At 35.4% G+C, this 27,718-nt stretch overlaps 2 protein-coding genes across 2 annotated transcripts; both read left to right on the top strand.

Annotated features, from left to right (window-relative positions):
* Positions 1–6,308: 6,308 nt before the first annotated feature.
* On the top strand, positions 6,309–9,523 carry LOC141617700 (protein FAR1-RELATED SEQUENCE 5-like). The gene is made up of 4 exons (XM_074434867.1): positions 6,309–6,333; positions 7,136–7,216; positions 8,609–8,790; positions 8,978–9,523. Exons 1-4 carry the CDS (start codon positions 6,309–6,311, stop codon positions 9,521–9,523), a joined length of 834 nt encoding a protein of 277 aa, XP_074290968.1.
* A 24-nt stretch (positions 9,524–9,547) lies between these two features.
* LOC141617699 (protein FAR1-RELATED SEQUENCE 2-like) lies at positions 9,548–10,835 on the top strand. Its single transcript, XM_074434866.1, has 3 exons — positions 9,548–9,784; positions 9,989–10,240; positions 10,443–10,835. Exons 1-3 carry the CDS (start codon positions 9,548–9,550, stop codon positions 10,833–10,835), a joined length of 882 nt encoding a protein of 293 aa, XP_074290967.1.
* The last annotated feature ends 16,883 nt before the right edge of the window (positions 10,836–27,718 follow it).

The raw sequence follows: 27,718 nt of genomic DNA, 5'->3' as shown, positions 1-27,718 counted from the left end.
CTTTAGCAATTAGCAGCAACACCGCATACATCCATATGAAGACAAGACAACCTCCATCAACACCTATCAAAACTAGTAGGGAAACCCCATTTACTAATAACCATAACCACAACGAATCCTAAGGATGATGATGATGACGTACTTATGCTCGGCGATCCGGCGACAGGACCGCTACCCGACTCAAGTCTCCATCCCCATGGTGTCTCCAAGTGTAGAGGATCTCAAAAGGTTGAAGGTTGTTGAGGGAGAAGTTGTATCGTCGATTAGGTTTAGGGCGAAAAGAAATGAAAACCGATTTGGGTTTACGACTTCACGATTTATAACTCATTACTAAACTCGACGTACTCGATCGAGTATGGGACTTACTCGATCGAGTGGCCTCTACTCGATCGAGTAGCCTATGCTAGATCGAGCTCCCATCTCCCAATGGTTACTATGACGCCAGTCTGAACTAATAAAGGTTCCATGAGGTCAAACATGTGTCTAAGGTCCGTCAACGGGCTATCAGCGGGTCCCTAACGGGGCGGGTATTACAGTCTTCCCCTCTTAAAAATAACTTCATACCCGAAGTTCAACTCATCACCTTCCACAATCGAAAGTGTATTCTAAGTCAAGATAACTAGCAACAACCAAACCCGACAAGAACCACTATAACCATACCCAAACATACCACTCAACCTCCTATGCCGACTAATCATCATAATCCTCCAATGTGAGCATACTATCATACACAACACCATAACGAGTCATCATCCAAACGTTAACAACCGAAAAGATGAATACATACAACAATTACTTCCATTTTACTACGCAAATTCCACACCATCCAACACCAAACAAGTTCGACGTAAACAAGTTACTCAACCAAGTTCGTATCTTCATACAATGCAATAACTAAATACTACACACATGATTAACCATTTAAACAACACCTTGATTATTTCAAAAGAACAAAAATTAAATTTCTAATAATTTGCTTTAAAAGACGACATTTTAGGCACTTTCATGCGCGACATTACTCTTCCCCTCTTAAAAGGAACTTCCTTCCCGAAGTTCACCTTTAAGATGAGTTACCTAATGATAAAATGTAAATCACAACATATTACTTGACATTACAAACTGATCATGGGTTTATGTTATCATATAATATTGAAATAACAACACAAAACAAATTTGTCATGCCCAACAATACCGCCTGATTATCTTTAACAGATACTAATATATTAGATGCTTTAACTTTGAATATTAAAACTCATGGTTACAATTATGCTAAAGGATATGAATTAATTTGCATTTGCTACAGGATTTATTATAAACCTTTATATACGTTAAATCCTCACTGTAGATTAGCTGATAAAGGTATAAATGAAACTATTATTATTGAAACCAATTGTAACAGGTCTAATATCACTACTAGAAAGGCTATTAAATGGGAAGAGATATCTAGTCATTTTTGAAGTACTACTTCTTGGTCGAAAATGATTATTACCAAAATTTAAAGTAACAGCTCCTTCAGGAGTTTGTTGTACATCAAGTAAATTAGTTTCCATAATCGGTTGAGGAGGCATAGCCCGAGTAATAGTCCAATTTTAACCAGATGATGAACCTGGTCCTCGGTTATTCCCATATTTGATAATTTCGGATGATTGTGCTGGGTTATTCCCATATCTGATAATTTCGGATGACTGTCTTCCTCTCCCTCTATTAGAAGGATAAGAAAAGCGGCCACGGCCACGGCCTCGACCAAAATCCTCTGAATTGATAACTGTGGAAGGAGAGGCACCGTTTTGCCGTTATGCCGTGGATAGGCGCTAGGCGTTTTTTTTTGTCATCTCCGAGTGGTTACTCATCGGAAAAATCAGAGAAAATTTCATAAAAAACATTACAGAAAGATGGAGAACTTAAATTATATATCATAAAAGATCCGCTTAACTTGGTATCAGAGCTACAGGATACTAAAGGTATAACTGAAAGAACATTTGACTTAACTATCATAAATTATATATACTTCATCAAAAATGTTTTATTATATTCATATAGAAGAATAATAGTCCATTATTTAGATGAAGATTCATTCCAAAATCTTCTATAGCTCTGATACTAAGTTATAATTTTGATTTTGAAATACATTATAAAAAAGGATCTGATAATCACCTCCCTGATTTTTTAACAAGGGAGTATTTAACTCTAAGAGTTTGTTATTTGTTTCAAGAATGGATTTTGGTCGAGGCCGTGGCCGTGGCCGCTTTTCTTATCCTTCTAATAGAGGGAGAGAAAGACAGTCATCCGAAATTATCAGATATGGGAATAACCCAGCACAATCATAATAATTTTGAAAATGACAAAAATAAGAATTTTACAGAAGTATATATATATATATATATATATATATATATATATATAGGCAAGATCCGGTGAATTTGCCATTTTTCGTGAGTTACCCCCGCATATATATACAATTGACCTAATAAAACCAATTTACTCACAATCTCACAATCATACGTGACACAACACAAACTAAACTCTTCTCTCTCTCTCTCTCTTTCTCTCTCTCTCTCTCTCTCTCTCTCTCTCTCTCTCTCTCTCTCTCTCTCTCTCTCTCTCTCTAATGCTGTTACTCTATTACGATCCAAAATTCGCACAAAAATTATTCAAAATCTATCAGCATTCATCAATTCTTCATGTTTTTTTTTCTATTTTCTTCAAAATCATGGCATAATCCAATGAAATTTTCACAAAATTGGAGTAATCCAAGTCGAAAACACAAAACTAATTCATTATCTTTGTTCAATTTGATCGATATACGCATCAATCGTCAATTTTTGCCCAAAATTTGTAGAAACCCTAGCGTAAATCGAAAAAATTAAGGTAATCGTAGATTATATAAGTCGATATATGTTATTTTGCGAGTTATTTCAATTATGATTGTTTATCATACCTTTGACATTTGATTGATGATTTATTATCATAATCCTAAAAATTTGTTGGTAGTCTAGATTATCACACCAATTGTTTGTTAAAATGTCTAGTTGAATTTAGAAACTCAGTTATTGTAATGATAAAATGTGGTTATTTAATTATTATTCAAATGCAGAAACACGGTTATTGTAATGTAGAAACTCGGTTATTGTAATGTAGAAACTCGGTTATTGTAATGGAGAACCTCTGGTATTTGTAGTTATTGTAATATAGAAACTCAGTTACTATAATGAATAAATTGTGTTATTGTATTGAAATGAAACTCAAATATGTTCAAATTTCATGTTCACTCGTTAGTTGTCGTAACATTACATCTCGATTATTGTATTACTTTTACCCAGTTACTGTATTATCAAAACTCATGTATTGTATTTTGTAGTTGCTTCATTAGTGTTCTGGTAAGTAATAGTCTCTTTTTTGGTGATTTGTAGGTGGAATCACGATAGATGCGGATAATTGACATTCAATGGAAAAATTGATGTCTATACTTGGTCATTTTAATGAAAAAATGTAGTTATTTTATAGTTAACTTAGTTGTTTACTGAGAATAATCTTATCTGGTATTTATAGTTATTGTAATGTAGAAAACTGAGTTTATTGTAATGTACAGACTCTGTTATTTGTATTTATTATAATGTAGAAACTCAGTTATTGTAATGTAGAAACTCTAGTATTTGTAGTTATTCCAATGTAGAAACTCATTTATTGTAATGTAGAAACTCAGTTATTGTAATGTAAAATCTTGGTATTTGTAGTTATTGTAATGTAGAAAGTCAGTTATTGTAATGAGTAAATCACGTTATTGTATTGAGACGAAATTCAAATATACTCAAATTTCTATCTTGTGTTTGTTTATCTTGTTTAATTGCATAACTAGTCATTTCATTCAATCAATAATTGAGATTGGTTAATGCAATAGCTGTTGGAGCTTGTGTCCTCCAAAAATTAGTGTGATAACATTTATAAATCTCTTATAGGTTCACAAGGGTATACTTTGTATTTTATCAGTTGATTAACGATTACCTAATAACGGTTGGCTTGCTAGAAAGTTTGACGTTATTATCATACAGATGGCGGTGATCAACTGGTCCCTAAAAGTCACACCTAAAGGATGTGTTTGAGAGATGTGATTGTATGAAAATATAATCACATTGATGCCTTATATGACTAAACAGTTAGTCAACGTGTTGATGAGACGATTATTTAATGCCGATTAAATAATATTAGTTTAGACGAATTAACTGTCAATTCATAAAATTGAATATAATATGTTATATTTAATTAATGTATATAATGTTAGCTTGGACGAATTAATATGTTAATTCGTAATTAAATGTGATCGGTTATATTTAATTAGCAAGTTAAAGTATATATTATACGATATTGTCACAGACCGACATTAATAAGTTGACTGCAAGCTGTTGTGTGTAGACTGATTAATACGGAATGATATAAATGACAATTTATAAATAATACATTTTATACATTTTGTATACTACTAAAATAAGAAGATTTAATCTCCTTATTTTTGGGTATGTAGTAAAACCGAAAAAAGAGAATATAATCCTCTTATTTTCAGATTTGTGGGCCGGAAAATTAAAACAAAAATCTACCCTATTTTTCTCTTCCTCTTTCACGGTTAAAGGGAGAAAAAGAGAGGATTTTTCCTAACCTAATTTTCTATCCTAATTTTGCCTCTCTCATCAAAAACACAAAACACAAAACCCTAAATAATTTACAGAAATTTTAGGGATCGATTCTAGCAAGAAGCAAGGGCATATCTCACATCATCTTGGGTGCAACTGATAGGTGAATATCATTGCGATATTGTTCTTAGGCCGATTTTGCTAGGATCGAAGGTTGTTTCTTTATTCTCTACTTTTTGTTTATGTAATTTATTTTATGACAAGCATTCATCATTATAAATTCGTTATAATCCTTAATATTAAGGGAAGTATACAGATTATTTCCCACAATAGCAAAATCTGAAAAATGAAATAATATATATATATATATATAACAAGGTTAAAAAAAACCACTTACTTTCATTATATAACTATTTTGTTTCCAACACATTACATTTAAACATCTCTAACGAATTATATCTAAGCATCATCTTAATTGCATCTATGCATTTCAAATAATACATCTAACAATAGTAGCATCACAAATATTACATATATTTATCTACAACACAACGTCTAAAATATTTCTTCCAACGAGAACCGTGTCTTGCTGTTGTTTCCACGTTTCTTCCACCAGTATTTCTTCCCAACGAGAACCATGTCTTTCCGATTGATGAGGGTTGAACCAGCAGACAACAGAAGCTCACTGAAAGAAATAAAAACAAAAAGGGGGTAAGTTATAAATAACTTTCCAACTGATATACAATAACCACCTATAAGTATTGAAATAACCGTAAAACCACTATAAAATAAATGGATATTTTAGATAAATAAAGCATATTATTATAAACGACTATAAGCATATTATATGAGACCACAATAAAAACTCCAAATTGAAATAACTAAGTTAAAACAATACAATAATTGAGATGTAATATTATTATAACCAACTTAAACAGATTATATAAGAATACGCCATCTTACAACAACTCTAATTTGAAACAACTAAGTTAAAACAATACAATAACTAAGTTTGAATAATATAATAACTCGGTTAAAGTAATACAATAAATATTATTAACAGAATATATTCAAACATAGAAAACAAGAAGTAACTACAAAATACAATAACTGAGTTTGAATAATACAATAACTCGGTTAAAGTAATACAATAACTGCTATTAACAGATTAACCACAAAATCCGAGATATTATCAAAGATAAAGAAACACAATTGAATAACAAAAAAACTACTCAAACACCTTACAAACAACATGAAAATACACAAATCATTTAGAATTCTCATCTCAAACTCAAAACCTTATAAATTATTGGCAAAAACAATGAGAGAACAAGTAATTTAACAACAAAGACATAAGAACAAACGGATATACAACGAATCAACGAAAATGAAACGAATATTAGATAAGAACGATAATGAAAACGCACAAATCAGATCTAGACAAACAAAATTAGTACTTACCTATAGTGAAATTGAAGTCAAATACGAAGATGAAGCGAAAGTGACGACGAAATATCCTTAACTGATGATGAATTTGAACGAGTATAATGAAGACTAAGTTTGTAGCTTCAACTTGGACGAAATTGATGAAGATTGAATTTCATAATTTGTATCGATTCTTTTTTTTTTTGTTCTGGTTTTTTAGAGGTTGAAGGAGGAGAGAGAGAGTAATTTTTTCTAATAATGGGGGAGATTGAGGGAAAAAAGGGTATTTGTAGGTTGAGTAAGATCTAATCTCAGTCATCCATCTTAGATTAGATTAGTGGTTCAGATTTAGAGAGGTAACTCACCAAAAAAACCCAACTCATATGATTCTATTTCTATATATATATATATATATATATATATATATATATATATATATATATATATATATATATGTGTGTGTGTGTGTGTATATATATATATATATATAATATATATATATATATATATATATATATATATATATATATATATATATATATACATATATATATATACATATATATATATATACATACATATATATATATATATATATATATATATATATATATATATATACACACACATATATATATAGGCAAGATCCGGTGAGTTTGCCAGTTTTCGTGAGTTTCCCCTGCGTATATAAGCAAATGACCTAACAAAACCCAATGATCAAATTACACGTCTTTTTCTCCTCATTTCTCTCTCTATTTTGATCAAAAAACACTATGTTCATCAAACTTTTTTTGATCATCAAATCACGCAACAAAACATCTCAATTTTGATCAACAAATTCATCAGTTCTTCACCTTTTTTTTTGTAGATCCACAATTTTACAAAAAATTCATTCACTATTTTGATTAATTCAATTGAAACTATCAATTTGTTTATCAATTTTCTCTCCGGAAACCCTAATTCTTCAAATCCAAATGAACGTATTAATATTTCTTCCGATTTCTTATTTAATAATCGAATAAATTCTGTATTTGAATCAAATAACAAATTCTGACATGATTTACTTGTTTTTCCGTAATTTTCAGCTTCAACGATGATGAATTCAGACGATCAAACTATTACTCTGCTTGATAATATTGCTGATAATCAAACATCGTTGAATTCAGGTATAAATTTGTGACATAATGCTGATATAATAGCTGTTGTTATTAGGTTGATAAGTTTTTTGTTAATATTACTGATGTTGAAACTTTTACTCATTATGTTTATTATTTTTCATATTATTACTCATTTTGTTCTTTAGAAAGTCGTTATAAGAACTACTACATAATATCACAATAATTACATGTAGGTTTCATTCAATATCTAGTATTTGAATAACTGGATTAGTATAATATAATTACTGCATTACAGTATTAAATAACTGTTGTTGCAAAGATTATATTTTTCCATCATAATAACTGTATTTAAAGGATGAGAGATATATCCTTAAAATATCTAGTAGTCAATAATGAAATAACTTTACTATTACATTAAAATAATTGTGGTGCATTGTGCTGGACTTGACTACCAATTTCAGTAAAAAACCTCCTTTTTCTGATAGAATAACTGGTTCGTATAATACAATAACTGCATAATGATATTAAAATAACTGCTGCAGCAGAGATTGTTTTTTTTTCATAGTAAAGACTATTTTATAGGACCTGACAAAATATCCTCACAATAACTACTATTTAATAATAAAATAGCTTTACTGTTACATTAAAATAACTGTGGGTGCATTGTGTTGAACTAGGCTATTATAATAATTGGATTTGTATAATACAATAACTGCATTATAATATTAAAATAACTGATGCAGCAGAGATTGATTTTTTCATAATAAAGACTATTTTATAGGATCTGATAAAAATATCCTTAAAATAACTACTATTTAATAATGAAATAACTTTACTATTACATTAAAATAACTGTGTGTGCATTGTGTAATACAATAACTGCATTAAAAACAATCTCTCTATTTTGATCAAAAAACACTTTGTTCTTCAAATTTCAAGAAAAAAGCTTCCTTTTTTGATTGAATAATTGGATTTGTATAATACAATAACTGCAGTATAATATTAAAATAACTGCTGCAGCAGAGATTGTTTTTTTCATAATAAAGATTATTTTATAGGATCTGGAAAAAATATCCTTACAATAACTACTATTTAATGATGAAATAACTTTACTATTACATTAAAATAACTGTGTGTGCATTGTGGTGGACTAGGCTACCAATATCAGTAAAAAGCTCCCCTCTCTGATAGAATAATTGGATTTGTATAATACAATAACTGCACTACATTATTAAAATAACTGCTACTGCAGAGATTGTATTGTTTTGTTTAGTATAGAATCTAAGATATTGAAATTAATAATACCCTAACAGTTCAATGTTTTAATGTTTCCATGCATTGAAATTAATAATACCAATGCAACAACTTTGTCTACACCTACAGTTGCGTCCGAAATAGGAGAAAATACTATCCATAATCTTGGATTGAGATATACTCCAGGTGGTAGTGAGGAGTGGAGTAGGATGGTAGAAAATTGTTTCAAGCCTGCACTGGGGTTAATGTTTGTAAAGATGGAGGAGGCAATAGAGTTTTACAATTTATATGCTGTGGCTTGTGGTTTCATACCAAGAAAGTACACACAAATAAGATTCTATGATGGTCTGATAGACAAAAAATCAATGGTCTGCAATAGACTTGGATTCAAAGAGGATCGCAAAAAGCTCAAACCTGCTGTTGAATTTGAAAACACAGAAGAGAAAAAGAAGAGGAAAAGATCTGTAGAGCCAAAGAAAACAAAAATAACAAGATTTAGTTGCACGGCAAAAATACGGTTTTGTGCTACATTCAATGACGTTAAGGAGCTTATAGGATGCCATTGATATGTTTTATGAAGGTTATAATCACAGACTCTGCTCACTCAAAGAAAGGGAATTCCAGCAAAATTTAAGAACACTTAACCTTTACATCAAGGAGACAATTGTTAACAATTGTAAACTCAACATCGGTGCTACCAAAACATTTAGAATTCCGGCGGAACAATCAAATGGGTATGCAAACATCGGTGCATCTCTCACGGAATTCAAGAACTTCAAAAGAAATATTAAATGTTATATAGGTGACAAGGATGCTGACATATTTCTCGATTATTTGAAGAGGCTCTCTAAGTCACAAGATGGCTTTTACTTTGCTTATAAAGTTGATGAGGATAACTGTTTGGCTAGAATATTTTGGGCAGATGCACAGGCAAGAATGAATTATTCCATGTTTCGGGACACCATCACCTTTGACCCTACTTATGGTACTAACAAGTACCACATGGCCTTCAACTCATTCACTGGTGTTGACAACCACAAAAAGTCGGTGACTTTTGCTGCTGCACTTGTCGATCATGAGAACGATGGGCCATTCATTTGAGTGTTTAAGAAGTTCCTTGATTGTATGGGCAACAAGGAACCTCAGTGCATTCTTACTGATCAAGATCCAGCAATTAAACTCGGGGTGCGTTCTGTATTCAAGAAAGCAAGACATCGCTACTGCATGTGGCATATAATGAAAAAACTTACCGATAAAGTTGAGTCACAGATTTGTAAGGAGACTGACTTTGTTGAGCGAATATGTGCAGTTGTTTGGGATACTGACTTGGAAGCCATTGAGTTTGAAGAAAAATGGTCTCAAGTGATTAGTGACTTTGAGTTGAATGATAATACTTAGTTTACATACACGTATGGCAAAAGGGACAAATGGATACCTGCTTACTTTAGGGATTTGCCTTTAGGCTGTCTTTTGAAAACAACACAAAGATCAGAGAGTCAAAATAGTTATTTCAAAAGATTTGAGAGCATAGACGGCACACTTATTGAATTTTGGTTGCATTTTCAGAGTGCAATGGAACAACAACGCTATAATCAGAGATTTCTTGATGCTGCAAGTGACAGCACATTGCCACAGGTTTCATCTAAGACAATGATTGAGAAACATGCCTCTAAAATCTACACACATACTGTTTTCGATGAGTTCCAAGAGCAAGTGCAAACAACTCCCTGTTCTTGTGCAGTTAGGGGATTTTCTGAGCAAGGAAACATGGACATTATAGGTGTTGAAGATGCCTACAAGAAAGGTAGAATATTTCATGTTATTCCATTTTATAAACATAAAATGTCTTTTGACTTTAAAATACAATAATTGTGATAAAAGAATACAATAACTGTGTTTTGACATTAAAAAAACTGATGGACTTCTACCTTGGTGTTCATTACTATTCTGAATAAAATAATCCATGTTGAACTATATAATAACTCTGTTTTCTTTTTGTAATAACTACACTGTAATGCAGGTTGCTCACAATAACGAATCAAAGGAAACAACATGTACGTTCAAGATGTTAGAGAGGAAAGGAATCCTTTGTAAACACATTATATGGATTATATCAGGAAAACGATTGCATAGCATACCGGAGCAGTACATCAAAAGCAGATGGACGAAGAAATCATATAGAAAGCCTTTGTATGGACTGGATGGAAAGTTATTGCAAGACTATGATCCCACTGATTTGAGAAACTTGGAATTATCAAGAGTATGGTTTGAGTTCTATGCAACAATAAGTGTTCTTAACTCGATGCCTCAAAACCAGATCAAGGAACTAAGTTTGATTCTTTTACAATTCCGAGAGAAAATAAGTCCAATAGAAGAGAGCTTGACAAAGGAACAAGAACTGGAAATGCTCTAAGGTTGTTCAGCAAAATCAAATATTATTGTTCTTCCGCCAAAGATTGCAAAAAAAAAGGAAGTGGCAAGAGAATGAAATAAAACAAGGATAAGACAATTGAGAAGCCAAGCAAACCGAAGAGGTTATGTAATAACTGCAAACAAATGGGAAACCATGACAAGAGAAACTGTCCAAATCCATTTGTTGAGCATGCTTTAAAGGAAGAAGATGAAATGGAGGATGAAGATGAAGAAGAAGATGAAAATGGAATATGAATATGATACATCACATTAATTGATGATAAGAAAATTACTTTACTATAATTCACTGATAAATTTATAATCAATGTTTCTTAGTTGTGATTTTGTTCGTGGAATACCTTGCAATATTATAATAGTTGTGTGAAAAGCTTTACAATAGTCAAGGTTATACTTTACAATAACCGCATAATTACAATAATTGTGTTAGAGTTTTACAATAACCAAGGTTATACTTTACAATAATTGATTTTGAATCTATTTTGCAATTGTTGTGATTTTGTTCATTTAATACCTTGCACTAATACAATAATCATGTGAAATATTTACAATAATCAAGGTTATGCTTTACAATAAACAAAATTTTATAAATAATTGCGTAAGAGCTTACAATAGTCAAGTTTATGCTTTACAAAAACTATAATTTACAAAAACTATAATTTACAATAATGAAGGTTATGCTTTACAATAATGAAGGTTATGCTTTACAAAAACTATAATTTACAATTCATTTTTACAATAAAATCAATAAAAATCAGAATGTTTGAGAGGCTTTCTCTAGGGCGATTTCTTTTCCCCCTTTTCTGATTATGGCGCGACAACGGAAAATTCCTCCTCCGATCGTTCCACCGCGACGGGGGAGATCCCAATCTGATCCTCCCTCTCATGAGCCTTCTTATTCTCCTCAGGTACCTCTAAATGATTGTATTTCGCATGCTATTGATACTGCTAACTCGGGTAACCCTAAATCGACTATGAGTTCTGGTATTCCTCGAGTAACTACCCCTAGAGTGGTTACTCCTATTCCTATTAGACCTAGTGTTCCGGTAACCGTTGATCCTGTTATTCCGGTGGCGAAACCTACTTGGGCTGAGCGAATTTCCAAGTCACCTGTTGGTATGGAACTCCATTTGGTTCGTGGTTTAGATGATAAAGGTGTGGTTATTGATGCAACTGATATAGTTGAAGAGCTTGATTACTGGGCTAATACTTTGGTTGGGCAATTTATTGGAGGGAAGCCGTCTATTGTGTAGGTTCGGGAGTTTGTAAGTAAAAACTGGAATCATGTGCAGAAACCTGAGGTTTTGTACTTTAAAAAGGGCTGGTTCTTCTTTCGATTTACCAAGGATCAGGATCTTTGCACTATTCTGAGGGGTAGTACTTGGAGCCTTGGTACTCATTCTCTTTTTTTCAAGAGGTGGCATCCGATTATTTCTAAAGAGCTTGATACTGTATCAAAGGTTCTTGTTTGGGTCACCATGCCTGACTTGGATCCCTTATTCTGGTCTGAGAAAGCTCTGAGTAAGATTGCGAGCAAGATAGGTAACCCCTTGTATGCTGATCCTGTTATAACTCATAAGGAGAGGCTGTCTTTTGCTAGGATAATGGTGGAGGTGGACTTGTCTCAAAAGCTCACTGATGATGTTCTTTTATATACTCCTTATGGTCAAGTGTTGCAATGGGTGGTATACGAATGGTTGCCATTCTACTGTACTCACTGCAAGAAACTTGGGCATGAGGAACATAAGTGTAGGCTGCTAAAAAAGAAGTCTGGGGATGTCCCAGTGGTTGAGAAAGTTATGGTAAAGGAAATTGAGCCAGTGGTTACTGTTGTTGTTGCTACAACTCCTGCTACTTAGGAGACTGTTATTACTGCTCCTGCTATAGAAGAGACTGTAGTAACTGCTGCAACAGAGGATAAGGTTGACCAAAATGTACAGGAGATAAGTTCTGAGGACACTCTGATGCAGTTTGGGATGCAGCTGGCCTCAGTTACAGTGGAACAGCCTCTAGTCATTGCTAGGATAAGGAATATGAGAATTGTTCCTGTGCTTAGTGTTGTGGCTGGGGACAAGGTGGAGCTGCACTTTGAGGAGCAGGATTATAGTGAGGAGGAGGACCCACCCCCTTTACTATCTTCATGAAGCTAGGAGTTTGGAACATCCGTGGTATGAATAAAGACTTCAAGCAACATGAAGTAGTGGATTACTTTAGAGCTAATAAATTAGATATTATGGGAATAATGGAGACTAGAGTTCATGCTTCTAAGTTTGATTATATTAGAAGGAAAGGTTTTAGGTTATTTCATGTTTTAAATAACTATGATCATCACTCAAATGGGCGGTTGTGGGTGATCTGGAATAAAGCCAATTTAAGGATTACAACTCTCTCTAGTGGTAATCAATGGATTCACATTCAAGTGGAGGATCCTGGGTGTGCAACTTTCCAGGTTTCTTTTGTGTATGGTCTTAATTCTCCAGAAGGAAGATATGCTCTTTGGACCTTCCTTCAGCATATTAGAACCCACTATCCTTGGGTGTGTCTGGGGGATTTTAACTGTGTTAGGAGGGTTGAAGAGAGGATCAGTGATACTCCACCTAATCTGCAAGCAATTGATGACTTTAATGAAGCTGTTTATGGGGCTGGGTTAGATGATCTGCTTACTCATGGTTGCAACTTTACTTGGACAAATAAGCAGGAGGAGGGGGATAGGAAGTGGATGAAACTGGACAGAGTGTTAGTTAACTCTGCCTGACAGTCTAGTTTCACCACCTCCTTTGCTGATGCCTTAGTTGCTGGTGTCTCGGATCACTCACCCTTGGTGGTTTGGGCGACACCACATGAGCCTTCCAGGCCAAAGCCATTCAGGTATCTCAACTGCTGGGGGGATGTGCCTGATTTCCTTAGGCTGGTTAAGGACACTTGGAATGAGGATATTAGGGGCTGCACTATGTATAGGTTTGTGAAACATTTGAAGCTCATTAAACCTAAGCTTAGGTCTCTGCATCAGAGGGATTTCTTTAATATCAGTGGGAGGGTTAAAAATGCTAGGATAGAGTTGCAGCGATGTCAGCTCCTTGTTCAACAGACTCCTTCAAATGCTGAGTTGCTCAGTCAAGAGAAACTGCTCTCTCAGGAGTATTGTAAGCTAAGAACTGTCTAATTGAGTATGGTTTATCAGAGGACTAAGATACATGATATCAAAATGCAGGATGCTAATACTACTTATTTCTTTGCTAAGATGGCAGCCAGGAGGAGTAGATGTCAGATTAGCAGGGTTTGTGATTTAAATGGTCAGGAGTTTCAAACCTTTGAGGGCATCTCTGATGCTTTCCTTGCATATTACAAGGGACTTCTAGGGTCTTCATCTCAGGTCAGGTGTTTTGATGAGGATATTATTTTGTCTGGGACCTGTTTGAAGGAAACCCTTGCAGCCATGCTGGTTGCTGATGTCACTGAAGATGAAATCCATGATGATGTGTTCTCAATTGATGTGAACAAAAGTCCTGGGCCAGATGGATTTTCATCTGGGTTTTTTAGGCAAGCTTGTAGTGTTATTAAAGGAGAGTTTGTTAAAGCTGTTCAGGACTTCTTTAGGTCTGGTAAGTTGCTGAAGGAAATTAACTCCACTATCATTTCACTCATTTCCAAAGGTGATAGCCCTAGCTCTGTTCAAGACTATAGACCTATCTCCTATTGTTCCACAATATATAAAACCATTAGTAAAATCCTTACTAATATACTGAAGAAGGTCATGCCTACCTTAGTAGGATTAGAGCAAGCTGCCTTCACTCATGAGAGATCTATAGTGGATAATATTATGCTTGCCCATGAACTTGTTGCTGAGTATGGGAGGAAGGACTTATCTCCTCGTTGTGTCATTAAAGTGGATATCAGAAAGGCTTTCGATTCTGTGAATTGGGACTTTCTTAGGACCATTCTTCCCTTATTTGGTTTGCCTGAAAAATTTTGTACTTGGGTCATTAACTGTGTTACCTCACCCAAATTCTCCCTTAACATCAATGGCACTTCTGTGGGTTATTTTGAGGGTAAGAGAGGATTAAGGCAAGGGGATCCCCTCTCCCCTTTGCTCTTTTTCCTATGCATGGAAGTTTTATCTCGCATTCTAAGGAAGTTACCTGAGCAACCTCTCTTTAGCTACCACCCTAAATGCTGTAGGATTAGGCTTTCTCACCTTGTTTTTGCAGATGATCTACTGGTTTTTACAAGGGGAGATTATCCTTCAGTCAAAGGTGTGGAAAACTCCTTGGCTTTGTTTGCTGAGTATTCTGGTCTCCAGCCTAACCCATCAAAAACTAACATTTATTTTGGTGGAGTGTCACAGGAGGTTAAGTCCATGATCCTTAATGAGACCAGTTATTTAGAGGGAGCTTTCCCCTTTAAATACCTGGGTGTTCCCCTTCACTCCTCTAGGTTGACTAGGGATATGTACCATTCTTTGCTGCAAAAGATTACTGGGAAAATAAAGCACTGGTCCAATACCTTTTTGTATTATGCTGGGAATGTGCAGCTTCTCAACTCAGTTGTTTTTGGTATTGACAGTTTCTGGTGTGCTAGTTTTCTCCTGCCAAAAGGGGTTATGTTGGATATTGATAAACTTTGTAGGGGGTTTCTCTGGAACTATCAGAACAGTACCAGGCGTATGGTTTTCTTTTCCTGGCAGAAAGTTTGCAGGTCTAGAGCTCAGGGTGGTTTTGACATTCGGGAGATTCTTAGCTGGAATAAATCTCTTATGCTTAAGATGTTCTGGAGACTCAGCCACGATACCCAATCAGTCTGGGTGCAATGGTGTCAGAATTACTATTTCCAAAGAGATGACCGTTGGAGAGTGCAGCCAGGTTGCAGTTCTACAACAGTTTGGAAAGCTCTCTTGGCCACGAGGTATGAGTTTATTTGTCAGAATGGTTCCATTGATGCTGCTCAAGCACGGCTGCAATTATGGACCAAATCTGGTAAACTTATAATGTCTCAGGTCTACTCTGCTTTTCATAGCCAGCATCCAACTTTGAGATGGGCCAAACCTCTCATGGATAGTGTTGTAATGCCTCGGCATGCTGTCATTGTGAGAATGGCTGTTCAAAATGGTCTTCCCACGGTGGATAATTTGATGAAAAGAGGATTGATCATGGTAAACAGGTATAGTTTGTGTTGTGCAGCTTTGGAAAGTATCTCCCATCTCTATTTCATTTGTCCCTTCTCTAACTCAGTCTTGCAGCATATTCTACTTTGGCTTGGCATTACCAGAAGACCTGTGTGTCTTAGGCAAGAACTCCTTCGTCTTGCTAAGTACAAAGGACGCGGTTGGAGGAAGAAATGGGCACGCTATAGTGCTGCTGCCGTGGTGTATTTGATCTGGCAGGCGAGAAATAGACGGCTGTTTAATGGTTCTTCTAGGAATGTTGAGCAGTTAGTCAAACGCATTAAGTATTATGTCTCTGTTAGATTATTTTCTAATGTTACTGATAGTTTACTAGAGGAGATGGTACCTTCTTTGATTCCATAGAAATCTTGTAAGCTTGCTTAGTGGTTGTACTTTGTAAGAGTCTCTTTCTTATTTTTAATGAGGAGCTGATTTCTTCCAAAAAAAAAACCATAATTTACAATAATTGCATGAGAGCTTTACAATAATCAATGTTTTGCTTTACAATTATAAGTGAATAACTATCTGAAAAGTTTGGCGATAAACGTGTGCCTTGTCTTAAACTTTTGCTATTTAAGTCAACTAATTTAAAATAATTGCATTTTGATAATTTGAATAACTGCGTGAGAGCTTTACAATAACCAATGCGCGAGAGCTTTAAAATATTTTGAATAACAGCGTGATTATTTGAATAACTATGTAAGAGCTTTACAATAATCAATGCGTGTGCCTTGTCTTTATTTTGATAATTCCCCGGATGCGCATTTTTAGCTCTGATACTCTGCTTCTCTTGACCAAAAAAAAACTTATTTTGATAATTTGAATAACTGCGTGAGAGCTTTAAAATAATTCCATTTTGATAATTTGATAATTTGAATAACTGTCTGGAACTATTACAATAACAGCTGGTAGGCATTACAAAAACGGCTATCTGAAAAATTGTTTAATCAATAAATAACAACTATCTAACATTACATTATCCGACAAATCCATCAACAATTGTTGCTCTTTTATGCTTTTCGCCGAGAAGAACCTTTAACGGCTGTTGTTTTATACCTTTTCGTGCCCGCTCTTCTATCTTTTAAAAGATCTTTCTCTACTTCCAATATGCTCTCCCTCAAAATTTGCACTTGTTCCAAAAGAGACGCTCTTAACTCGTTGACTTCCGACATCAACAAAATAGCCACCATCTCAATCCATATAGGAATCCTCTCAACTTTCTTCTTAACTGAATACATTCCCTTCTCGTGCTTCCCTTCATATGTGAGCATGTGAAATATGGTAAAAAATCTTGATTCCTTATTAGTCATGACATTCGTTTTCCATTCAAAATCAACATTAACGAATGTAAATGTGTTAATGAGAACCCCTTCTTTTGCTATTTTCCTTGTATCCAAAAAGTCAGAAAAACAATCAACCTACAACATGTACAAACAAAAAAAAGGAATGGGAATACACGAGTATACAATAACTCGTTTAAAACAATACAATAACTGTGTTACAACAATACAATAATTGTGTTTTGACATTAGAATGACTGATCAACCGTCTTGTTCATAAAGTTCATACAAACACAAAAGTAGTGCTTATTTAAGGACTATGGGATGAAGACAAGGTCCATATCGATCTCAGAGTTTAAAACGTTTTCACCTAAAAAATAGTTCCAAAACCGCACAACCTTGTCTTTCTGGCTGTCAGATGGGACATCAATATCCCCTCCTTGGTCTAGCATGCCTTCAAAGATTCCTTATAAATACCCTCAAAGTGAAGAAAATTGGTGATAAAACATTATATAATAACTGCACAATGAAAAATAGATAATACCATATGTTGTGTCCCAAGGAACATCATCATTGGTGCTTTCTCTTTAACCTCCAATAAATTCAAGACAACTGACCAGGCGGCTATTATGCCCAACTCAGTATAATTTTCAAGCTTTGTTGAAAGAATATCAGACCTATCCAAGATAGCATTTCTCGCAGAAAACAAAAGTTCACTGCAAGGAGTAAAAAAAGCTTAGTAATATTAAAAAAAAAACTAAGTTTTCATTTGTAAAAAAATATAAAATAAGTCATTACTAGATACAATAACCGAGTTTTCATAATACAATAACTAGAGTAATGTAATACAATAATCGAGTTGTAATGTTACAGCAGCTGAATTTGTAAAAAAGATAGAATAATTGAATTTTTATAATACAATAACTGCAACACAGTATTAAAATAATCAACAACTTGTTTCTCATTGAGTTTGGAGAAAAGAACATACTCATTTGCAAGATTGTAATCATCCAAGAAACAATAATCAACAACTTGTTTCTTCTTGCTTGGCATAGCACGTGTATATCTGCTGTTAGCCCTCATAACTTTGGACATGACAGCAAGAGTTGTATCTACCTTGCCACAATTTATTGAGCAACCAAGGCCATGAGAGTTCGGTCTCCTAAAACTACCTCGGGCTGATCTAATCATCCCAGCGCTCGTAGGTGTATCAGGCATCATCTTTTTTCCAGGCACCGGAGTACTTACACCATCATCCAGTTTTTCTGCCATAACCCTAGCAGCCTCCAAAGCCTCTGCTTCAGACCTCATAGCTTCAAACTCAGCTAGCTTACGCTTCTCAACCAAAACAGGCAGCAAAGGTGCCTTTACCTTTGTAAATGCATCAACTAAAGCCAACAACTTTTCCCTCTCTTGGTTGATATCGGCTAAAACCATGATGGTAGCTATCTCATCTCTATAAATGATCCTTTTTAATGGATCATGCAACTCCAATGTGAACAACTTCCCAACATAAAACATCATATGAATCATGACAAAAACATCACAATCCAAGTTCTGAGCACCTTCCGATTTCCACCCAAAAGCCACATCTACAAGTTTTAAATTGTAGACCTCGCTGCCTCTTTCAAACCCTTTCTCGACAATAAAACTACCAAATATTTCAACCTGGTTAAATTTCTAAATCAAAATTCATCCTTCATGAACAAAAAAACATGTTTAAAAGAAGTAGATGAAGAAAAAAACTTAGAATAAGGTACGTACAATAGAGTAGGTAGCCGACACCCAGATACTATCTTCAAAATCATCATATACACGATTGTCAAGATAGTCCACAGTCTTCCCCACAAAATTAACAGCAACACGGTAAAAAATGATCTCCAAAATGAGCTGGAATAAAAATCTGACGTGATAAAACAGGCGTTCATAATAAATTTTAAAAAGAATCCTATGAACCTTGGTTGTTCTCAACGATGAAGCTGATCAACAGAAGAAAAAAAAAAGAGAAAGGATTGGAAAATTACCAAATCGGCCCCAATTTCAAGGGAACCTTGGCTGTTCTCAATGATGGTGTCCTAAGCATTAAAAATTTCCTTTATGTATAAAGCTTTCTCATCATCGGCAGCTTTGATAAGCTTACTCAAAGAAGCCTATGAAAAATATTACCACACTATAAGAGAAATGAAGTATCACAATTGCAAAACTTGGTTAACTGAATACTATAACAACTATTCTGCATTACAATAACTAACATTATACAATACAATAACAGCTATGAAATTTAAAATAATACATCACAAAAATGAACAACACAATAACAATTTCATTATAATACAATAACCACATTAATATATTGAAATAACAAAAATAAAATAATAATAATAATAATAATAATATAACAAAAGTCTGAAAAAGAGGAAAACTTGTTTAGCTGAATAAAATAACAGCTAACATGCTTTACAATAACCAAGACACTACAATAGAATAACTGGTATAACTATTTTGAAATAACTGATACAGAAATATATAACAAATTGCACATACCGAATTACTTGTACAGAAAAAACTTCTTGTGGGGGATAACCCTTTCCCAGCCTTGACCAACATGTCATTAAGTAAAAATGACCAGCAGTCAATCATGTTCGATGTGATCATAGTCTTAGCAGACAGTGAAATAATGTCATCTCGAGTTAACATATTATGAAATGAAAACACGATCAAATCCTCCCTGCCACATTGAAACAAATTATATAGTTAAACAAAAAAAAAACAACAATAAGCTTTTAAAAAATGGATATAATAACAAAAAAAAGGCAAGGAAAAATATATAATGCTTACCCAATCCGTAAGTCATGATCGTGCAAAAAACAGTAATCAAGTACATTCTTCCTCCGCCTTAAAATAGGAGCAAAAATCTCCTTGTACTCACACAAAAACACAGACACTACAACTCCACCAGGATCAGGTGATTCGCACTCTAAATCACACCCTATACCACAATTTCCAAAAAAAACGTATGCTTAGGCATAACGTCTGAATGCAGCAGATAAGTATTTATGACAGATCTATCTTGGATTCTATCACCAACAAGAGCCTCGCTGACAACTTTGTTAACAACGCCAGCCAAATTACTCAAGTCCACAGCTTTACACTCAACATCACTATTCTCAATGCTGACATTATTTGACACCTCCTCATTCGGTTTCTCAACCGCTACATCAGGGATCTTATTTTTACCTTTCTCCCGAGAATAAACCACCTTATATTTTTCTAGATCGAACGCTACACCCTCATTTCTTTCATCTTTCCCTTTTCATGCTCAATGCAAAACTTTTTGTACAATGGCAGTCTACTTCCCGTCTGTTTCATTTCCTCAGCTTTTTCGCAAATAAAATTGAAATATTTAGTGAACAAAGAATTGTCGTCACTAATAAAAGTAGGAGTCAAAGAAACTAAAGTGGCTGTCGAAGAATCTTCAACTGAAGAAGAACCACACTCCTTTCCCATCGCTTCCTTCCGTTGCGTGTATAAATGGAGAAATATCTCAACATCCCTCTTCATCATCAAAAAATGTGCTTGGGAAACCTAAGAAAAAAAATAATAAAAAAAGAATTATACGAAGTCTTTATAATAATTGTTATACTAATTGAAAACAATAACTGCTATAATGTTTTAAAATAACTACACTACATCTTTGCAATAACTACAAATCTGTCTTATTATTAGTTATAGAAAATAACAAAGTCATAAATTACACACGAATGATTGGAACTTACATCAGCAGCCTTTGCTTGAATAACATCATCAGTATCAAAACAGTCGGGCAGTTCTAGATACTTTTTTCCAGGTTCATGTTTGTCAACAACAACTGCACATACCTCAGCAGCCTTTGCTTCTCTTAAGCGTTTGCAGGCAGGATAGACACCGTTGATATATTCGTCATTCCCTAACGAACCAGAATTGAGCTCTAAGGTATCCCTTCTAATAAAAGATTTCTCATCCCAATGTTTGATAAGAGGAGTCTCAGAAGACATTAAATCTTCCTTAAAACGCATACGATGAAAGTATGCCACCATAACAACAAGTATGCAACCACGCAAAGTAGACGACCCAGTTCTACACTGCTCAACACTACCCTCGACTAATTTATCAAAAAGATACCCAGACCAATCCAAATGGTGGATAGGTGAAACATCTTGCACCGCTTTAAGAATTGAAAAGTCAATTGCATAATTTGAAGGAGAAGCAAGGACAATGGACATAGCATAAAGGACAAACTGTTGGGAAATGTGTCCTCAACAATAGTGCGATCATATGATTTAAATATCATTATTAAATCTCATTTTAAAGAATACAATTGGGAAGTATTTATTGATACGTGCATTTTATATAGTCTTTTTAGCCTATTTTATGCACGCATCTCTATGCTTTTACCGTGGTTTTATGCTACGAAATGCCCCGAATATGCTACTTTGGGTTATTTTGTCTTATTTGCAGGAATGAACCCGAAAGGAGTGAAAACAAGCCTAAAACATGTCCTTACGCATGGATTTAGGAGATGAGTTGAATTTGGAGCGGTAATGAAGCTATTTTGAGATGCGCATTGGAGTAAGGAAGTTAGGCGAGCCAAGAGAGTGCTTCAATTTGCTAGTTCCTGCTTGTAAGAGCCATATCTCGAGTTCTACAACAGATATTCAGGTGATTCCAATTGGAGATGAAAGTTTGTCCTTTTAGCTTTCCAACGCCACTGGAATCGCCCTGTTTGACCAAGTAACGAAGAAATGGCAGCCGTTTGAAGTTCAGTGCGCAAAGCAGGAAAAGTACTCGATCGAGTACATAAATCACTCGATCGAGTACTAGCTACAGCGAGAACAATAGTGTCGAGTACAATTAGATTTTATCTTATGTTTATCTTATATCTAGTCAATAATAAGGATACTACTTAGTATAAATAAGAGTAGTTTAGACCTAATAACACATCATTCATTCCCTGGACTCAGTAGAGGGGACGGACGACGCTTCTTCTTTTTTCTCTATTTTCGGATTAATTATTCTTTGGTACTTTTCATTCTTCTTTAATCTCTTAATAATTTTTATTGCTTTAATTCCTTCTTCCCTATATTAGTTATCGTAATTACTTTAATTCAATTCTTATTAGTCTTTTATAATCTTTGAATTTCAATTATCTATTTGTTGTTGTTGTTAATTCGATGGTAGTGAATAGCTAATTTTCTCATGCTAAGACTATAGGGGATCCATAATTATGAAGGGAGAGTAATCGATTTATTGGGTTAATCTTTGGTATTGTCTTTGTTGGTTAAATGTCATGCGATTAATCAGATCCATTCCGATTGAGTCGACGCAATTAGGCATTTATTTCTTAGTGATCCTCGACCTGGACCGAAAGGTTGGAAGAGGCGAGACTAGTAGCGAACAATAGGGTATTGCGGTGAGGGCGAAAGTTAAGTCATTTACACTTTAGGGTGAATTAAGGACCGAAAGGTGACGTTCGCTACCCCTTAGACCGTATTTGCATTGACTGAGACCTAGATTACTTAACTGAACGATTATGGTGAACCGTCTGTCTTAGCTGTTCCTCTTTATCTGTCTGCTTCCTTCTTTTTATTTCCCTCTTCCTTATTCTCTTTAGTTTAGAAAATCACTTTTAAAACCCCCACATTGTGACATCCGACAGACCAAATTAGACAGATATTTAGCAACTTAGCCTCCCTGTGGAGATCGACCCTACTTGCTGCTAGCTTCATTTAGTTGTAACTTAGGTATTTATTTTTGGTACATAACGACCGTATCAAATTTTGGCGCCGTTCTTGCAGGAGGCGACGCTTTTTATCTGTTTTAATTTTGTCTGTTTTTCGCCTCAAGGGAAGACTGAGTACCTTGAGGCCGTCCTAATCTTTTTCTTCAGTACTGTTTTGATAGGTCCACAGGTCTATTAGTCAGTTTTTAGAGAAAGATTATCGAAGGGAAGGCTTGAGTACCTTCGATTCTTTTGCCAAGATGACGTCCGTCTCTCGACTTATTGCTCAGTTTGAAGCTCAAACTGAAAGATCTACTAATTGGGAGAGGAAAGAATCTTGGGGTTGTGGTAATCACTATGAAGTTTGCTCCTCCACCGAGGCCTAGACCACAACCGTTGCAGTTCTTCAACAAGGCTACCCACCGCCTTGTTATTCTTTCTCACCGCAACCAATTCCTCCACTTGCTAGGAATGATGAGGTCAAGAAGTTAAGTCACTGATATTGGCACTTGCACTACAGTGTCATAATTCTAGTGCGGAATTTGATAGCCGTATGAAGAAGCTAGAGGCTCGGTGTGATCAATTAATTACCGAGCAAGAGCAATGTGAGACAGTGTATGCTATCAACACCGACACCATTCCGTCTCATGAAGAACCCGTGTCACCCAATGTTGAGAATGATTTCTATGACTCGGACGACGAATTCCTATCGTACTTCAAGAGCCAATGCGCAGATTTAAGCCCTGATAGAGGAATCACTCGATCGAGTGACCAACATTGGTCGATCGAGTGATTTTCCAGGAGAAAGTGCTCGATCGACCAGTAACTCTGCTCGATCGAGTAGAATTCAAGGGGAAACTGGTCGATCGAGCAACAATTCTGCTCGATCGAGTGAAGACGAAGGGGAAGTAGTTCGATCGACCAATAGACATGCTCGATCAACCCCAGAAGCTGCGGAAACTGTTAAATCGTCACCAACGCCTATTCCAAGTGACGATACAAAGGAACGTACGGTTGAATCCTATTCTCATTCGAGTTCCTTTATCAAAATCGTCGCTACCATACCGTGGATCAATTTCTTGGACCGTATCCGAGATCTTAATGTCGCTGATCATTACAATGCAATGATTGCTCAGGTACCCTCTTATTCTGAATTTCTTGATCAAATTGATTGGTCTAAGAGGGATGTTAGTAATGTTAAGACGGTAATGAATGTTTCTATGATCAAGAGTGCAACGCACTTCTTGAAATGGGACTCCACCCAAATTGTCTGACCCAGGTCGTTTTTCTATACCATGTTCAATAGGGACCCATTCGTTTGATAATGCTTTATGTGACCTCGATTCTAGTGTCAACATTTTACCTTTGTCTCTTGCCTTGAAATTGGGTTTGACTAAGTTTACACGCGCTAGAACGACTGTTGACTAGGTGATCATTCTTATGTTCGGGTCAAAGGAGCTTTACATGAGGTACCTGTTAGGATCGGGAATTTCTTTATTCCCGCAGATTTTATTGTCTTAAATATACCCGAAGACCGTGACATTCCCGTTATTTTGGGAAGACCATTTTTGTGCACTGCTGGCGCAATTATCGATGTCGGGGTTGGGACACTTACCTTTCAGGTCGGAGGGGAGGACTTGGTGTTTACTAAGTCTGATGACCCTAGGGAACCCATACACATCACGCCATGTGATGATGTCCCTCATGAAGAGTCCTTTGATATACCGTCCGATAGTCCTTCCGAGTCACATATTGTTCTTTGCCGTTATGACACCTCCGCCCCATTCTGGGAGCAAATTGGAGGAACATTTGTTTGTTTCTCTTTCTACAGGTCGCGACGAGTTCAAAGACCATGGAGGTGAGATGGGTACTCCTAGTTTGAAATCCGAATCGCTGGATAGACGACCCAGGAGGAGGTGTTGATAAAGCTACACCGTCTAGGAAAAAGTCTGCGTGATGAGGTGATAGATTGGGACCCGGATCTTTGTGGGAAGTCGTTGTTCTTACATTGCCAAGTCATGGAGACCGGATGTCCGTTTGACGATTCTTTGAAGCTACCGCGTCCGATCGAGAGGCCTAGTAGTGGACCAATGATTTGTGGTGTTGGGTGAGAAGAAGAAGGTCGAGTTGGACCGACTGGCGATTTTATTCTGCATTTTATTTAATTTCAGTTGAATTCTGCTCGTTCGAGTTACTCGATCAAGTAACTTTCTGCTCGATCGAGAAAAAAAAAAAAAATAAAATAAAATTTACTCGATCGACCGCTTTTCTACTCGATCGACCACTATTCCTCTCGATCGAGCTGTTTTGGACGCCCATAGCTTGGATAGCTTCTTGTGACGATGTTTCGGAGCTATTAGTGCCCTCCCATTTCATGGTCGGTTTGGGGAGGTCCCTTTATTCGCACTATCTTGTGAGTTTTTCCGCTTTTACTCTCTTCCTCCTTTAGTTTGCATTTTCCTTTCCATGTTTTGGTACAATGGGGGCATTGTACGATTTGGTTTGGGGAGGTTATGCATCCATATCTCATGTCTCGCATGTTGTTTTCATTGCATTTCAGTTATCACGTCTAATTTATGTTTGCATTGTTGTTTATTTTTGTTGAAAATTCAAAATCACATAAAAATTGAAAAAATTCATAAAAAGTCAAAAAATTTCATGTTTATTTTAGCATATAGGTTGAGTCGGAACGGTAGATTTCAATGATGAAATTGCACTATATCTGTCTTTTTGCTTAAGCCTTGCATTGAACTATTATCTTATTAGCTTTGTCTTATTGCATATCTACGAGTTAATGTTTAATTTAGCTGAACATATAGACTTGACCTGAAATTTTGGCAACCTACTTATAATTTCTAAGATTTAGAGCCATATAAACTGGTGTCATTTGTGACCAGTTTCATGTAGGATTGTGAGTAGTACACTCCTTGCATATCATGTATCATTAATTTGCACATATATGAAATTCAATTGCTTTTTGCCGTCATACATTCGGGTTAGTGGTTGGTGTCACATGCAGGGAGGTGCTTACATTTTCCCTTTTCTTTCATTTTTACCCATTTAACTCCACATTAGCCAAATTTGCTGTTGACCCTTACCTACATCCCAAATTTAGCCTGCCTTGTCAAGCTAGTTTAGTGTTTGTTTTGCGGTATATATTTCATTGCGCCGAGTTTGGCTCGTATTCTGTTGATTCGGAGTTGGTAATCTAAGAAGAAAAGAAGGTTGATGAAAAAAAAAAAGTCGAAAGAAAAAAAAAAAAAAAAAGAGAATTTGAAAAAGGAACTCGAAAAAACAGGAAAAGAAAAAGAAAAAAAATGAAAAGAAAAATTCGAAAAAGAAAGAAAAAAAAAGATGTTGTTTGTTAGTCGGTTTCACTCCTATGCTTTATCTATATCTTTTGAGGAGTTAGTTCAGTTTGGTTTGGTGAGATTTTATGCCAAGTGAAGGGCATTGTATTTAGTTCATAATTGAGTTGGAAATGGATATGTCTCATATGGTTTTTTTGAGGTACTAGCTTGACCGCCTATACCTCCACATTCCCATAAATGTTTTGCCTTTTCTTACCCATTGCCTCACTTTACCATATTTTTGTAAGCCCTCGGCTGTGACAGGACCTTGTTTGGTTGGAATGTATGTACGGTAGCTAGAATTGTTTATCATATTAGCTGCATGCATGATTATGTAGGTCGTAGTCTAGGTGAGCGACTATATTTCTTTCTTTCTCTTACATATATATGCTTACCCTTTGCTTCATGAGAGAAGAGTGACCCGTGAGAGTCCATTGTTAAAGGTCTTGCAAGGTCGACGGTTCAGCTTTATTATAAACATCCTATAACTCGTTTGCATTTGACTGTTTAGCTATAAGTGTTAGTTTGCTTGCATTAAATTGGCTTAAGTGGGCATTTGTAGCTAGCTCTGAGTTATCTTTTTCCGTTCCTTTAGTTGCATTTTAGTTTACTCGGGGACGAGTAAAGGTTTGGTTTGGGGAGATTTGATACGTGCATTTTATATAGTCTTTTTAGCCTATTTTATGCACGCATCTCTATGCTTTTACCGTGGTTTTATGCTACGAAATGCCCCGAATATGCTACTTTGGGTTATTTTGTCTTATTTGCAGGAATGAACCCGAAAGGAGTGAAAACAAGCCTAAAACATGTCCTTACGCATGGATTTAGGAGATGAGTTGAATTTGGAGCGGTAATGAAGCTATTTTGAGATGCGCATTGGAGTAAGGAAGTTAGGCGAGCCAAGAGAGTGCTTCAATTTGCTAGTTCCTGCTTGTAAGAGCCATATCTCGAGTTCTACAACAGATATTCAGGTGATTCCAATTGGAGATGAAAGTTTGTCCTTTTAGCTTTCCAACGCCACCGGAATCGCCCTGTTTGACCAAGTAACGAAGAAATGGCAGCCGTTTGAAGTTCAGTGCGCAAAGCAGGAAAAGTACTCGATCGAGTACATAAATCACTCGATCGAGTACTAGCTACAGCGAGAACAATAGTGTCGAGTACAATTAGATTTTATCTTATGTTTATCTTATATCTAGTCAATAATAAGGATACTACTTAGTATAAATAAGAGTAGTTTAGACCTAATAACACATCATTCATTCCCCTGGACTCGAGAGGGGACGACGACGCTTCTTCTTTTTTCTCTATTTTCGGATT

Source organism: Silene latifolia, chromosome X, assembly GCF_048544455.1.
Source record: "Silene latifolia isolate original U9 population chromosome X, ASM4854445v1, whole genome shotgun sequence".
NCBI classification, from domain to species: Eukaryota; Viridiplantae; Streptophyta; class Magnoliopsida; order Caryophyllales; family Caryophyllaceae; genus Silene; species Silene latifolia.
Note: the sequence above shows the minus strand (reverse complement) of the source record. Positions and strands in the feature narration are given on the sequence as shown.

What these genes read in the sequence shown, in the direction of transcription:
- LOC141617700 (XM_074434867.1), top strand. Translation starts at nt 6,309, where the DNA reads ATGGGGGAGATTGAGGGAAAAAAGG. An exon ending in TCAAACATCGTTGAATTCAG is followed by an intron (nt 7,217 to 8,608) that starts GTATAAATTTGT and finishes GATATACTCCAG; the next exon opens with GTGGTAGTGAGGAGTGGAGT. An exon ending in TGATAGACAAAAAATCAATG is followed by an intron (nt 8,791 to 8,977) that starts GTCTGCAATAGA and finishes AGGAGCTTATAG; the next exon opens with GATGCCATTGATATGTTTTA.
- LOC141617699 (XM_074434866.1), top strand. Translation starts at nt 9,548, where the DNA reads ATGGGCAACAAGGAACCTCAGTGCATTCTTACTGATCAAGATCCAGCA. An exon ending in TTGAAGAAAAATGGTCTCAA is followed by an intron (nt 9,785 to 9,988) that starts GTGATTAGTGAC and finishes TTGCATTTTCAG; the next exon opens with AGTGCAATGGAACAACAACG. An exon ending in AGAAAGGTAGAATATTTCAT is followed by an intron (nt 10,241 to 10,442) that starts GTTATTCCATTT and finishes ACTGTAATGCAG; the next exon opens with GTTGCTCACAATAACGAATC.